Raw genomic sequence first — 15,852 nt, forward strand, 5'->3', positions numbered from 1 at the left:
GCTCGTGGTTCGCTTCACACGTGTCGGACGGATTTCCTTTTCGGGTGTACCGTGATCGTCTTTCCGGACCAATCGGTTCCCACGGGTTTGTCTCTGGGCGGATTCTCGCTTCTGCTAACCGCAGCACTTGCTTGAAGGCTAGATTTTCGGGTCCTATGGCGATTTAGTCCGCCACGCGGAAAGGAAGGTTAGCTTGCTACTGGGTTTTAGTTGTTAGAACTCGGGGTTGGTCTTAATCGACCCAACGTACCTGATTCGTATCTATTTTCCACCGAATCGTTGGTAGTTTGAACCGTGGTGAATAACTAATTATTCAACTGCGGTGTTAATTATCACTTTTAAAAATCTTCGTCAAAAAAACTTCGATGATGTGCTTCATCGAATGGTTGCACCGGAATAGACCTTTCCCTTCGCTCAGAACCCAGTAGCTCTTCCTTTTTCCCTTTCTTTAGCTCCCTTTTCTTATTCCCTTTTCGACTCCGACAGTCTTAACCCTTTCATGCCCAACTTTTTTCTAGTGCATGTAGGGTTTCAAAACAAGTTTTCCTTGAAAACGGTTGGGCCAAGAAACACGAAAAGCCTATTTTCATAAAGATAGGTGCTTCCATGGCAGTGCTAGAAGCTGGTCAATTTTTACCTTCTAATGCTCAATACAATTCTCCTAGAATAATTACAATTGTCTAATTACGTGAAAAACGTAGCCAACGACAGTCTAAATTGATAAGTTTTAATAGTTTTCAATAATATTGCACCATAACGAAGATATATAAAAAAAATTATTTTCCGTTGTCAACGTAAACTGTCCCTGGCAGCACTGCTCCATCGGAATCCAATCAGACTAATTGCAATAACTTCAGTTCTAGAGCTGATCCTTTAACTGTTAATGCTCAAATTAAAGGCAATAATCACATGAATGAGCCTTACTTGTTTTTGTGAGCAAATCTCGCCTCAATCAAACGTTATAGCTGTTTAAAAACGTTGTTGTCCACAAACAACATGGGCATGAATGGGTTAACCTTTTTATTACGTTGGTAGCAACAACAGGGTTGAATCTTGTAAATGTGTTTTAACAAATTTTGTTTTATCTATCTCCTAACTGTCTTTTAAATTTTGTTCCTAGAGTGCGATTTTTGATTTTGAACTAAGGTAAGTTTTAATATTTTTAATACGTGTATAATTATATTTTTTTAATCCTAAACACAAACACAACATTTAACTTTTTTTTGTTCTTTATTTTAATTATGCTTTCTTTTACTTTAATTGAATTGCATCGACGGTAACAAATTAGAATCGTGATTATCTAATAAATCGACTGATATTCTTCCTTTATAGTTTCGATAATGTTTTATATGGAAAAACCGGTTGCAAAGTTGAACACAATTTATCCTACGCATACTACTAAACGCTCAATTCTTACACATGCTCATTTCCTGAACCTTAATTGATTTCAAAATCTTTGCCCTTTTTCTAAGGAGTAATACAGTAAAAAATGTGACCTGGAAAGTGTAAAATGCGTCCGTTTAAATGAAGTGAAAAGCACCCTTATTTATCCTACCTTTTAAGCTAATGCGTTGAATAGAGATAGCAGACACTACACACACAAAAATAATGAAATTTAAGCGACATGTAAACTAATACGAATGTAAACATACAAAACATGAATAAAAAATTTGATTGAAAATTAAGTTAAAATCAATGTACTGAATTGGAGCATCAAAAATCATATGATTTTACATTTATTTTACAGCAATATTAAAAATTACAGAATATTTTTTTCCGTGTACTCTAACAAATATGTTTAAATGGGTGGGATGAATAGAGGTACTAAGATAAATTAGAGCACAGTTACCCTACTTACACCTTTTGTAAAACACCATAACTTCGTGAAAATTTCTTGTTTTGCCAATTACACAACCTTCATGAAAATCTCTCAATGTAATCGGGGCTTTGGTAGAATACTACTGATTGCTTTTCATTAAGGTTTTGCCAATGATGTTGAAAAAACTTCTTTTTTCGTTTTTAAAAATAGCCATCTTTCGAAGCTTTCTCAGTTGAACCTTAAGCTAACGCATTGAGACGAGTCAATAAACGGATTTAAAAGGGAGTTTTTGGGATTCGATAAAATCAGACTTAGCTCTGATAACATACCTGAATCTGTATCTTTGACCAGAAATACAGCCGTGATTCGCTGGTTGGACGAATTTCATTCGTTGAACAAATGGGACCAAAAAGTATATTTTAACTGTTTATATCTCTAACTCTTGTCAGTTTTATTGTCTAAATAAATTTGACATAATATTTTTTACTTCTAGGGGCTTTTTAATGGGACAATGGTTCAACTAGCGAAGGTTCATTTAAAAGCAATCAAATTAAAAAGTATTCAAGCAGCGAGTCCCGACTGTAAATTAAATCAAAGACCAGCTCCGTCATAGAGGGAAGGTTTTTCTTTCCAATACTCTGATGCAATGATTAAAAAAACAACATTTCCTCTGACTACAAAAAAAATTCTTATTCCATTTTCTTAACAGCTAACGACAACGACACGCTACTTTACGTACAATAGTACTAAGAGCATGCTGCTTCCTACAAAGCTCACAATAGCCCACCGCTCCATTCCGCCAGGGTCAGCGTTTAAACTATGTCGAATTTAAAAAAAAAATGGCAGACACACGAATAAATTTTATTTACAGCAGCAGGCCGGACAACGGGGGACCTAGTTGCATACAAAGCTTTCGCCTCATCGTTGGGGAGAGTATTGTTCAGGATCGTTCGCTAGCTAGGGGGAAAGTTTGTCTGTCCTTACGCGCTGGGACCGGAGATTACTTCTTACCGCTCAACCGAGCGATGGCAGCATTCAGAGCGTCCAGGCTGAAGTTAGGATCGTCTCGTGGTGGGTTGGCACGGATCAGCTCCAGCGATCGCAGCACGTGTTCCGGAGCGGGAACATCCACCGGCAGATGGGCACCCTGTGGCTGGAAACCATTTTCATCGGCAACGTAGTTTACGCTGTACTGGACACCATCCTGGCCAGTGTACGAGTAGCTACCGGTAGCCGATTGTCCACCGATGCCGCTCTCCTGGGCGGCGATTCCGTTGCTCGTTTCGTACTTGTACTGGTACGAACCGTCCGGGTTGACGACGGATTCCTGCGCCAGGATCTGGGCTTCGGCATCTGGGTTCTGAGCGGCTGCGAGCGCTACCAGGGCGGTGAAGACGAACTGAAATAGGGGAGGGAAAGGAATTAATTCACATAGTCGTTTACTGGATGTTTAAAGTTCTGTGAGATTGCTGGACTCCCACTAATTTGGAATACTTTGTGTTATATACGAGGTAGCATTTTAAAAACACTAGTCATCAAGTCATACGAGCTAATGAATTTTTTCGAATGCATAGGATGAAAAAAGATTTTATCTTTAACTTAATAACCTCAAATGTTGGCAGCACGAACACGGTTCTTGCAAATGGTGGCATAGCAATGTAAGCTCAACTAGTTATCTGCTAGATTTTTTTGATTTTTTTCGGTTGGTTGGTCTAGTTGGACTGGTTATCAGCGATCTTTTCACAACTTTGACTGACAACAAGATCATGCTACTATAATTGGACTTCTTAACTACAATATTTGGATTTTTTCCCATTTTTTGTTAACAACCTATTTGGATATTTTGATTTGAGCCAAATCGTCTTCGTTTACAGTTTTTGAAGAGTCATTAAATCTACGGGGAACAACAAGACTCCTTATTACTGTTGCGATGGTATACGCGTCTCTCACATTAAATACTGTCAAATTAAATTGCTAAACGTCAACGCCGTCCGTCAACATCACTGGGAATTTCGCATCCGTAGCTCATTAGTTCTAATTAAAACTGGATATCGTGAATGAGTGAAACTGCGTATAACAGTGCTTTGTGTTATTGAGTCGTATAGCTGTTTGTGGCGCATTTATTTTTTTGTTTGCGATAAACAATGGCGCCGTAGACACAATACCATATGAAATCGCACTTTTATTGGAATTCCCTCATTTTTAATTCCACTTATTACGAGCACAAGATACACTCCAGTCGCTTTTGACGTAGGACTACGTCTTTGTTTTTGATACAGATGTTGCAAATCCAACCAAAATGAAGGTGTAACAAAAAGTGGTCAGATTTTGAACGCTTCGAATTCAACTTTTTTTTTATTTCAATTATAGAGGTTTTAACCTTAAGGTCATTCGCCTCTTCGGGTTAGAAAAATCTCTTAGGAAAAATTTCTAACCCTATGTGCGGGGTCGGGACTCGAACCCAGGTGCGCTGCGTACAAGGCAATCGATTTACCAATACGCTACGCCCACTCCCGAATTCAATTATTTCACGATAACTTTTTTGAAAATTTTGAACACATCGTTTAAAATTATTTCTAACAAAAGATTCCATCATATACAACTATTGATTTTTGATATCATGACATTGAATATTTGGAAAATTTGTCATTGGCGTTGGCAGTGGAGCCATGAGAATTCTGATTTACGCGCGGCTTTCTATTTCTTTTCCTCTAAAGAGTCGTTCAAAAGTCGCTAACTGTTTTTGGTTTAACAATATTTAAAAAAAAAAACTACAGCTTATCCGAATAATTTCAAACTCATTCTTGATGAGTCCAGATAGTCGTTCTTGCTATTCCACAACAATTTGCCTTACTTTGCATTTTCAGCACAAGATGACACTATGCGTTAAAAAATCAGTGCTAAGGAAAATAAGAATGAAAAAAATTATTTCCTACAATTTTGTCGAAAACTGTAATTAAATCCAACTGTTGTTTCACTTTTTATCGCATAGAGGACGCCACCACTAACTTTTCAACGGAGAGAAGAAGAATTAATGTGTCTTGTACAAAGTTGTAGAGTAGATAATATTCTTCCGAACATGTTTATGTTTTATCTCTCTTCTTTGAAATGTTAGTGCAGGCGCCCTGTATTCGACAATATCTGGAACCAAAATTGTGCAACCAGAAGATGACGCATATTATGTACTAAAATACTTCTAGACATACTACTTTGCTCATCCATTGTTTTGCAAACATTAAAATTCATGGGCATCGGCTATTGATTTTCCACCATACACTGTTAGGCTCCATGAAAAACTGACTCAGACACCGACTGACTTCGTTCAAAGTTTAATTACTCCCAACAAAGTTGGATTAATTTGCAGTCTTCGCCAAAGTTGTAGATAATTAAATCATTTTCCATAAAGTGCCACCTAGCGGTAACATTGCGTACTAGTGGCATAAGGCTTGGCCGATTTGGCTTGGATTTGATTTGCCTATCAAGCTGGAAAAGCAACTGCACAATCTTGTCAAAATAGTTTCAAATGTCCTGCGAAATAAAGAATGCATAATATCGACATTGAGGGTGGCTTCGACAATATTGCTTCGGAATAAATTCAGCCTGAGGTTGAATCACTGAAGATAGAGCGGCCTACCGTCGCTTAAATTTTGATTTACCGGACTGACAGCGTTTTTGGTAGGCGAGACCATTACCATGAGCACCACTAGAGGTTCTCCTCATGAAAGCGATTGAAAATTAAGTAGGATTAACAAACTGGTCGAAGAAATTTCAACCAATTTTCATAAAATTTTGAGGTACGTATTACTTTTATAATAAAATGCGGAAACTAACTTTCAAAAAACCTTTCGAAAGCGACGCGAAAAAACCGAAATTTTCCAATCTATTTCGGGCAAAGTCATCGATATAGTGGAATTTTAAATACAAGTCTGTAATAGTATTCGAGGTTAAGTATTTTAATGTAATGAACGGAGGGACTTTGAGAAATCAGGGGCCCTATTCTCAAAATCACGTCACCTCGTGACTAGAAGAAAATTTCCTTCTAGTCATCAAGTGACGTGACTGTGAGAATAGGGCCCCAGCTGACGCTAGGTATTTGAAGGCGACGAAGAGAGGATTGTTCCGGAAGACTGTACGTGTAGATCACTTTATTGAACAGAAGATTTATTAGGTAATAAAACCCACTTATAACCAAAGAATTTATTTGCATGTTTGTTCCTTCACCAACCGTTGTATTTATTTCCTATGGTTGGAAATTCGTAAAAATATCGAAAGAAAACAGATTTCCGAAAGATTTGACCGAAAGAGCTCGTGTTTGACTGTTGCTCATTTCATGTTAATTCCAACCGCAAAGCTTGAAATCAGTTGACGTTAGGTGTTTGAAGGCGACGAAGGGATCATCTATTTAGGAGACTGTATAGTAGGGTGTCGACGGCACCAATAGGAATAAAGTAACCCTCAAATTCTGTAATTGGACACACCTCAAAGTCTCTATTCAAATGATATTTAAAATGAATTTGATACTTAAAATGAATTGAACAAAAAAATCGAAAAAAAATCCATGAAATAAATAGACCGAAAATACTGACAGTTTGGACGCATAGGAGTAATTTTTCTTGAAAAATCAATTTTGAAAATGCCAATTTTTAGAATTTCCGTTGTCTTGTCTTTCAATTTGCCTCAGACTCTAGCCCCGTGCATAAATATTCTGAAAAGACCCAGCTGGTGATACAATAAATTTCGAGCCAGTTTCACCTTCAAAGACCCCGACTTGCGTTTAATTACGTCTTCTTCGGCAAGGATTTCCTGCCTGTTCGGCTGTTTACTTTACGCGTCATGCATCGCATCATTGCGCTAAATACAAGTAAATGGGCCATTGTATCAATAATGAGTGACAATTGCGCAAAGAATCATTAGGGTGACTCTTGCGTTGCGGATGCTAAAAAATGGGCCTATTGTGGGGAGAGTCCGTATGATGTGTTGCACCGCCTTGTGTACCAAAAGCTGGCGAGAATTTTGAAGCGTATCCCGGAACAACGTTTTAAGTTCTCTTTTGCAAAAATCTTCTTTATTCCTTCGGAGCAGGGAAAAGCCCGCTGGAGCTGAGCTTCAATCAATCTCACTCTCCAGCAGGCATAAAACATCCTCATTTTTTGTACCAACAGATTACAAACATGGAAATGATACGTATCAACACTTAAATCTATAATTACCACTAATAAAGCTGATAGCTCGGTAGGTTAAGTGGGTCACACCAAGGAAGACGACGAAGAGCGAAGCGAACAAATTTGTGCTGAATAGCTTCAATGTGCTGAATACCGATTTGATAATATGGTACCCAAAAATAGCAGCATTCTCAAGCGTGGAGCAAACTAGGGCACAATATACTGCATTTAGGCAATGAATATTATCGAAAACCTTTGTAACATGAAAAATAAACCCGAACAGTTTGGAGGCTATTTGTCTGAGCATTTGTCTTTAATATTCAATTTAGAGTCTAGCAAAACTCCCAAGTCTTTGACTAATGTTTTTTGCTTGAGTACAGTTTGCGAAATAGTGTAGTCAAACCTGATTGTTACGTGTTTGCGAGAGGAGGATATAATGGAGCATTTCGAGGTATTCAGTACCATCCTATTAATGCTTCATCGGTTCGAAAGTGTGTTCAACTGTGACTGTAAGAAGCAGGTATCTTTGGGATCCTTGATAGGAAGAAATAATTCAAAATCATTGGCGAATGATAACTTAAAATTTATATCATTAAGATAAAGCAGAAATATAAATGGTCCAAGTAGACTACCCTGTGAGACTCTAGAGCTCACAGCGAAAGGACACAAAGCAGCTATCCCGCGATACTTTGATATATAACATTTGTTTTCTGTTTTAAACATGGAGAAAATATTGAATCTCTTCCAAGAATCAGGAAATACTCCCCAACGTATCGAGACATTGAACAACGTTGACAATGGTACCAGAAGATTCGTTGCACACTTCTTCAGCACTATAGACGGTATACCGTCGGGCCCAGCGTTGGAAGGTGACTTAATTTCAGAGCAAGCGGTACTGACAATATCGGTTGTAGTAATTTGATTAGATCCAATGGAAGAACGAACTGTTACCGGCTGCTTCGGTAATCTATTATTTGGTCAGGGTTTGTTGAGCGACAACACATCCGAAGTGCTTGCGAAAAAGGGTTACAAATTTCAAGCGAGGTTGAAGCCAACAAGCTGTCAAGGGACATCTGAGCGGGTAATCCGGATTCCTTTCTCTGCTCGTTAATGTGATTCCAAAAACTTTTTAGATTCCTCTTAATACTATTTTGGTTCACGACGCGCCTTATTTGGAACGAATTGATTGATTGTTTAAGAGACGGCCGTGAAGACAACAGGCGAGCATTCGGGAATGCTGATGTGGAGCGGTAGGTGATGGCGGCAGGTTTTGATAAGCGATGACTCCGCTCTTTACTACTCTTTACTAGCAAAGCAAAGCTCAAGGAGGCGATTGTTGCTATTGTACAGGTCGTTCAGTTGTATGAATCCAGCGATATTATGGTCATCTAAGAGTCTCAGAGAAGACAAAGTTTTCAAGGAGCAGTTGGCATCCGGGCATAAATATTTAGTCGAGCAACGGGTCCATTTAATAACAGTAATCTTCCTAGTCACCCTGTATGATGTTTTTGTCATTTATAGTCATTTGAATTGTAATCAGTGTAAGCGAGTCCAGATGGTGATCAATTAAAACCAAGTCATTAATGCGATCAGGCGAAATATAACGCAAATGTATAGCGTATAAGTTTTGAGCGAGAGAGCGATCCAGAGTTGTTCGGCGTTGATATTCGAGAGAGGCACTAAATGAGATTTGAATTTTTAACGGCAAGTTACCAGAACTCCGCCACCACTTTTTTGCAGCTATTCTGATCGTTGCGATCCTGCCTATAGTTAAGAGTTACCGACAATTTTCAAAATATTGTAAAGAGCTTCACCACTCAATACGACAAATTGTTATGCTCGCTTGACTCAGGCACGTTCGTTGTTTAATACCATTTATAGTGATCAGGATTGGCGTTTTGGTGGTGGCCAACCCCGTCAACTGCGAGCTATGGGTCTGCTCTTATATGGTACTACAAGGTACCGGACGGACATCTGAATTAGCGTAAGATCTGGTATTTGGTAATGGGTTACGCAGACGGCTTTGTCGTAACTGTTACAAGCAAGGATGAATCCACGATTTCGGATTGTATTAAAACGGCACGTACTGCTTTACAGATACATAATCGCTGTCAGTGTTTACCAGGGAATTTTACTAAACCTTGTCTTGGAACTCTTGCACGTAAATTCATTTACTGGTGGCATGCCGACTAAGCTAGTTTTTCGGGTTATAATGAAGCATGCGAAGCATTTACATTGATTACAAAGTAGTTCAAACCTTGTGCTCATTGATAATCATGATAATCATGAATAACGTTCCACCTCACTCTCAATCAAGAGAGTTCAATACTCAAGGCAAGACTAGACTATTCCTCGAATTGCGTAAACCTGAACTAAGGGTAATCACCGACCTATTAACAGACTATTGATCTCTCAGAGTTTATATGGTCGAGTTAGGAAAGACACAAGATTGTGCCTGCAGGAAATGCCATCAAGCTCAAGAAATACCCAAACACATACTCCCCGACCAATATGGTCAATGCTCTTTGGTAAATGATTCCCAGATCTGGAAGAGTTCAAAGAGACTTATTCACGCAAGGTATTAAGGTTCTTCAAAACTTCTTACTTAACGAACGATTGAGCATTGACCACACACCTATTTCTTACTCCTACAGATAAGAGAAAATACACTCTGGTTTTTAAGCGTTTTTTTCACGCATTCCTCCTACTCATCAAGACCATTCCGAAAATACCCATATTGATTGAGTTGTAGAGAATATCTTAAAGCCGGAAGTCGCCATCTTGGATTTCAAAAGTGGCGTCAAATATCAATTTCTGGCATCTACTCATCAAGACCATTCCGAAAATACCCATATTGAATGGGTTATAGCAAATTTCACTAAACCGGAAGACGCCATCTTGGATTTGGAAATGGCGTCAAAAATCAATTTCTGGCACCTATTCGTTATGACCATTCCGAAAATACCCACATTGTTGAGGTGCGGGCCGTAAGCAGTCTTCCAGACCCGTCTCTTTCCGAAAATCTTCTTAAGTCTTTTGCATTTAAAAGGACTTTTTTGCGAAATCCTCGCAAAAAAAAACTTCTTTTAAATAGTTTAAGTCCTGTACTGAGGGTTTCCTTCTACGCGGATTTTCGAATTATAAATAATAATTCGAGAACCCAAAATTAAAGGATTTTTATTAGGCAGTGTTCCTACCAGCCCACCTGTTTGAAATTCTGTGAAATTTTGAAAGAATCGTCACTGGAAGCGGGTCACTTTTTACACATGGATCTCAAAAACATTTTATCACAAATTATGAGGAAATTGATTACAGAAAGAAAAGAATTTTGTAGTTGTATAAACATATGCGGGAACCGCTCGATTTATGGTTTATGAATCATAATAACGTTAAGAATTCGTAAAATTACTTTATTTAACTATATCTTTGGAAAAAGAAAAGGTTCAACTTTCATTTGAATCGTCATTATTCTGGAACGCCATACTGGATTTTTCCTTCATTTTGAATTGAATATTAAAATAGTATTTTTCATGAGGTACCTATCAACTTATACAATCCGTTGGACCATATATCATCTTCTTCCAAATCAAAGATATTCCGCTTATGATTTCGAGAGATCTGATGCAGAAATATTCAGCCGTGACAGATATCTCGAAAGTTCTCCCATATAAGCACGAAATTGTGAATATTAATATTCTATATAAAGTAAGCAAATCACGTTACTAGCGACAAGCCTTTTATTAACCCTCAAAAAGGCAAGCTAAAATTGTGACTTCAAGAAGCATCCCTCCTAAGACCCAATGAAATCAAAAGCTTCTTTTTGTCGTTTTATCAGTGAGAGAATCGAAGCCCGAAAACGCTTTGTATTTCAAATTACAAGTTCATTGAAACTAAAGCACTGAAACTAGCCGGGCCTCTGAGACACCTTGGCTTTTTGAGCGTTAAGGACTACTACGTCTAAATACCCGCTCACAGAGTGGAGATCGATGGTGTAGTCACCGATTGGAGTTTGTCAATACGGAGTTGGCTGCTTCAGCAATCCCTTGCTCCAGTGAGCAAAGATTTTGAATTACAATCGCACTAGATGAGACAAAATTGTTTGTCTATTCAAATTCTTGTCGGGTGACCTTTGGCGGCAGTGCTTTGTGTTTAATTTCAACTTCTTCGAAAAGGATCGTCGGTCTGTTCGAGTTAACATGATCTGTTACCAAACAGCTCCCGAAGTAAAGCGCTCTCTTAAACGGTACTTTAAGTACTCCTTTGTAGAAATTGTAAAAAGTGCCTCGCCACTCTCCACGACTAATCATTATACTCTCCTGACTTAGGAAGAGTATGACTGTGATGATCTCCATGGGGACATATTTTACTGCTCCTACAAACTGCAAACTAATGAAATTTTTTGTAAAGCTTCGGTCTTAGAAATTTGAGATTAAAGAAGGAGTTTCCAGCGCTTTCAGAAATTTTCTATTCTATTCTATTCTAACTCTTACACAGCCAGCATTGAAATCCTGGGAAACACTTCAATTATTCTGTAGTATTTTTCTTGTCAACATTAATATTTGAAGCATATTTTCATATGTCGCAAATATTAAAACGGCCAGGCCTACTGTGTAGAGTTGGGTTTGAAGATGTTTCAAAATTAGACGGAATGAATAATTTAATTAACGAATTTTTTTGAATCTTAAAGGAGGAAGAAACGAGGACAACCGTACCGACCGTTTTAGTTTAAAGAGAATATAACAAATCGTTGGGAGTGACTTAGCTAATATGGTTAATATCACTCCTTTGAGATGGGACAGAGGTATTTACACCTTGCCCTAGCTAAAAGGCCTAGGTTATAGCGCCTTTACTCGCTCGGAGTTTCCAGCGCATTCAGAAATACCAAAAAATCGGAGATTCAATTTAGTATATTATTTGTTGGAATACGGCGGAACAACTTCCGGCATCGAGGAGACTTCAATTCTCGCGGTACTGCAAGGGGCTCTCGATGATAATTGATCTTGCTTACTCCATAATCTTTACTACAGCTTCAAGTCCCACTTGTGTTTCTATTAAACTGAGGAAACGACCGTTGTTTGCAGTAATTTCCATTAATTCTTTAAATATATGAAGCCATTTGAAATTAGAACAACACCCTTTGTTGAGAATAAATCTGAACGGGATTTTCAAAGCTATAGTGTGGTCATCGGATGCGTTTGGTGGAGTCTCAGTCACACACCCCTTTACACTGTTTTTTTTCGGCTCGGCTTTCGAATAATAAAATAGCTAAGAATGGCATTCCTATCCGAAATTATTTTATAAAACAGAACAGGATTTCAGCGCCCCCTAAGGTTGGCGCCATCGGTAGAGGCCGCCGATCCGGCCAACCGCAAGCTACGGGCTTGGGCCAAATACTATGCATGGAGAAATGTATCTCAATTAATAGGTACACACGCGTCACTTCCATTCTCCCATTTTCACTGATCACCCCTCTATGCCACTGTATAAACAAATGTATTCACACAGATACAAATCCAAATTCTGCACTATTAGGTGAATAGATGCTAAATTGTTCCAAAAACTAGTTATTTTCGTTTGTTTTAGTTTATATTGAGGCATAATAAACATAATATCATCTATATCCTCCTCTGTGCGTCTTAGAGGAGGATAAAGATGTTAGAGATTTTGTTTTTATTAAGAAGGATTTAACCCAAGGGATCACTCTTCTCTATCGAAGGAGGCTGTAAACGAAGAGAATATGTCGATTCAAGTAGAGGGTTTGTGTTAAAAATTGCTGGTATGGCAAGCAATATGTTCCTGCAGTATGAAGTATAACATTTTTTACACTACGAAAACTATAAATGAAAAAAATCTATCGAACCGAGTGCATGCAGAACTAACTAACTCTGCCTTTATGAGTGAAAAATATTGTACTGTTTTGGCTGGATTAGGCGTCGGCGAACTACGCCAAAACAGTTGTCATCGGACTCACGGAAGAGGGAAGAGATTTCCTTGAGAAAGACACTAATCCCTCAAATTGTATCAGCTTCGGCCCATCGAAAGTTACTGGGAATTTGTGACGATGGTAAATAGTAGTAAAGTAGCTAAGAATATGCATGAGTTCAAAAAATTTAGGTTAAATAAAGCGTCCTAAAAACGTGATGAAACACTTGTCCGGTTATATGTGAAAAGTAGTCATATTATAAATTTCAAAACTCGTGAAGGACTGATATTAATTTTTCTTGGTCTTCACAATGCTACAGTTCAACATCGTACAACAAAGCATCAAAAGTTTGTTGGAATACAACTTCATTTTTTATACGATTTGTAAGAAAAAATCCTTACTTAGAAAGAGATGGAATCATACCTGTCATGATTCTGAAATATTTACGAAGGCGGATAAAATTAAAAGCCTTTACAGAACTATTTCAAAATATTTATCACTTAGATCCACATCGTATTATGAAGTGCTCTAAATGGAGGAAATATTATTTCCCACGACAACCGAGATTATATTGCTTGCTTGTAAGAATTGTTACGTTCTAATGCCACTGTAGTCATGTCATGCAGATAATCTTTTTTTTCTCCAAAAGCGCCTTTTTGGATACTTAATTACAGGCCCTTGAGCCTAGATTTTCCCCTTTACTTTCACAAAAACTCCACTCAAAGCAATTTTTAAATAAGTGCTTCTCTCGGTATCTGATGGCTCCAGAATCAGATTATTTCTATTCCAAAAAATTATTGCGTATATCTTTAATAATGAGTTCTTAATTTTTCGGGACAATAATTCCTAAAAAACCCGTACTACAGAAAAATATCTTCAGAATATTAAATCCAGATATTTTATACGAAATAAATGAATAACACAATGAGTTCGGCTTGAAAGGTGAAATACCAAAAATATTAAGAACATTGTGCTACACATTGATTAGCTAACTGAAACCTTGTTTCAATTTCACCATATTTGACATCAGCAATCAGAACTTCTGTGCATCCGGGACTTCACACGCGTCCAGTTGTTTACTTGTGAATACAAGCCATGTTTGCATTTTTGGAATTAGCGTCTATCTGACAGTCGAGTCGGTTCGCTACTATTGAGTCGAGCGCACATTCCTCGATTTTTGAGATAATTTATATTTACATAGAATCGTAAGATAAAGCTTTGAGAAAATTTTGAAAAACGAACCTCGGCAGGTTACAAACGCATAAAATGTGATCTTTTAGAATTACTTAAGAATATTTGTTCTAAAACAAAAAAAAATAAAATTGAATTAGGTGGTTTTCTTCCGAAAAAGTTGTGTGAAGATCCATTTAAGGTCATAATCGCGAGTAAGTCGGTTCGAATAAATCGACCGCCCAAAGCTCTATCCGATCATAGCACCACCACACAATTGTTGCTAGCCGATGATGTTATTTCAAATCGACCGTTGCATTTCTAACACACTTTGAAATCTTGATTTGCACACGGTGATTTAGCTGGGGTTATTGTAGGTAGAACGAAAACCGACAGCAACCTTTTCAAACTGATTCGATTCCGCAAAGCCACAACCACTGTCGCGCCTAACTCTCAAGCTTGGTTCAATAAAGTTGGGTTTGTCGTCGCACGGAATTAATTTAATTGCCCTTTTATTCAAAGCATGTCTCGCAAATAATCTGATTTTCATCTCAATCTAAGATTTGGCGGCACTTTGAGACACTGCCGCACGAACCACATTATTCGCCAACCGTGTGATTTACTTGAACTTGAATAGTCTTTTGTTTACCGTTGCTTCGGTATGTACTTATTTCCACGAGAATTGCCAAGCAATTCTTGTTTTGTTTTTTTTTTTCTGTTGATGAGAGTGTTCCTTCCTTTGCCATTTACACTTAAACTTCATTCATAAAATGTGGCACTTTTTGAGCGTGAAATGTGAAACACTGTCGTTGTTTGGTGGATTATTTTAGCAATGAGCACTGATTTTTTTCATGGTTCAAACCCCCACGCTAAACAATTTTTAGGATCCATTGTTCTTTGACGGATCTTGCTTAACTTTTTGTCTCACAGAACTTCAGAACAAAACAGACAAATCTCACTCACCAGTTTGAACATTTTGGTTAGATTTTTTTGTGTGTTGCTGCTTCTTCTCGATATAGCTGCCACTAGGACTAGGTCAGACGCTGATAAACGCTATTTCAAGACTGATATCAATTATTTCGCATCTTTACGCTTTTATACAGTTGACAAAGTTCGTCGCCTAAAGGAGCCGACCTGTGTGCCTCGTTCAGCTCTCATCTCGTGCCGCACGATGATGATCTTCTTCGTGTATATGATCCAGAGCTTGTCCATCACTACCGCTACCCCACTTCACTCCTTTTCGTTCACACTGCTACGTGCGGTTCTGCATCCTATCACAAACCACCCAAACGATATTTACCTACTCTATGGTTGTGTTCTTTCTCCCCCACGCGGTTGCAACAGTTCAGCATGCGCTCACCTGGAAGCACGTTGTTGGGCAAGTCCGTACTGCATCTTCAGGTTGGTGAAAGATTTTACAATTATTGGACGGAAATTTAATTTTCGTAATTTGTGCGATAATTTAATTGTATAAGGAGACTTCATTATAAATTTATAAAATTGGAAAAATGATAGAATACAGAATAATTGCGCAATTTATGTTTTATTTCCAAATATCTTAAATACAAGAAAACTAGCTTAACTAACTAATATAATGTTTATCCAAACAAAAATCACACAATAGTGCATTTCCAGCAAGGCGCTAACCACTGCGGTGTGAATCAATCGCTTCGTTCTCTTGTACGCACGAACCCAATCGTATAAACAAATCATAGGAAGCTAGCGCAGCAGCAGCTAGGCCCGCAGCCAGCTAGTTTTCCATGATTATATCCTCATAA

General features: G+C 38.1%; 1 protein-coding gene across 1 annotated transcript; it reads right to left on the reverse strand.

The window, feature by feature from the left end:
* Positions 1 to 2,483: 2,483 nt before the first annotated feature.
* Positions 2,484 to 15,195, reverse strand: LOC131689186 (cuticle protein CP14.6-like). The gene is made up of 2 exons (XM_058974098.1): positions 15,038 to 15,195; positions 2,484 to 3,218 (listed from the first exon to the last, which is right to left on the reverse strand). The coding sequence occupies exons 1-2, from the start codon at positions 15,047 to 15,049 to the stop codon at positions 2,820 to 2,822; spliced, it is 411 nt and encodes a 136-aa protein (XP_058830081.1). The 5' UTR covers positions 15,050 to 15,195; the 3' UTR covers positions 2,484 to 2,819.
* Positions 15,196 to 15,852: the final 657 nt, after the last annotated feature.

The sequence above is a fragment of the Topomyia yanbarensis genome, chromosome 3, assembly GCF_030247195.1.
Source record: "Topomyia yanbarensis strain Yona2022 chromosome 3, ASM3024719v1, whole genome shotgun sequence".
Taxonomy (NCBI): Eukaryota; Metazoa; Arthropoda; class Insecta; order Diptera; family Culicidae; genus Topomyia; species Topomyia yanbarensis.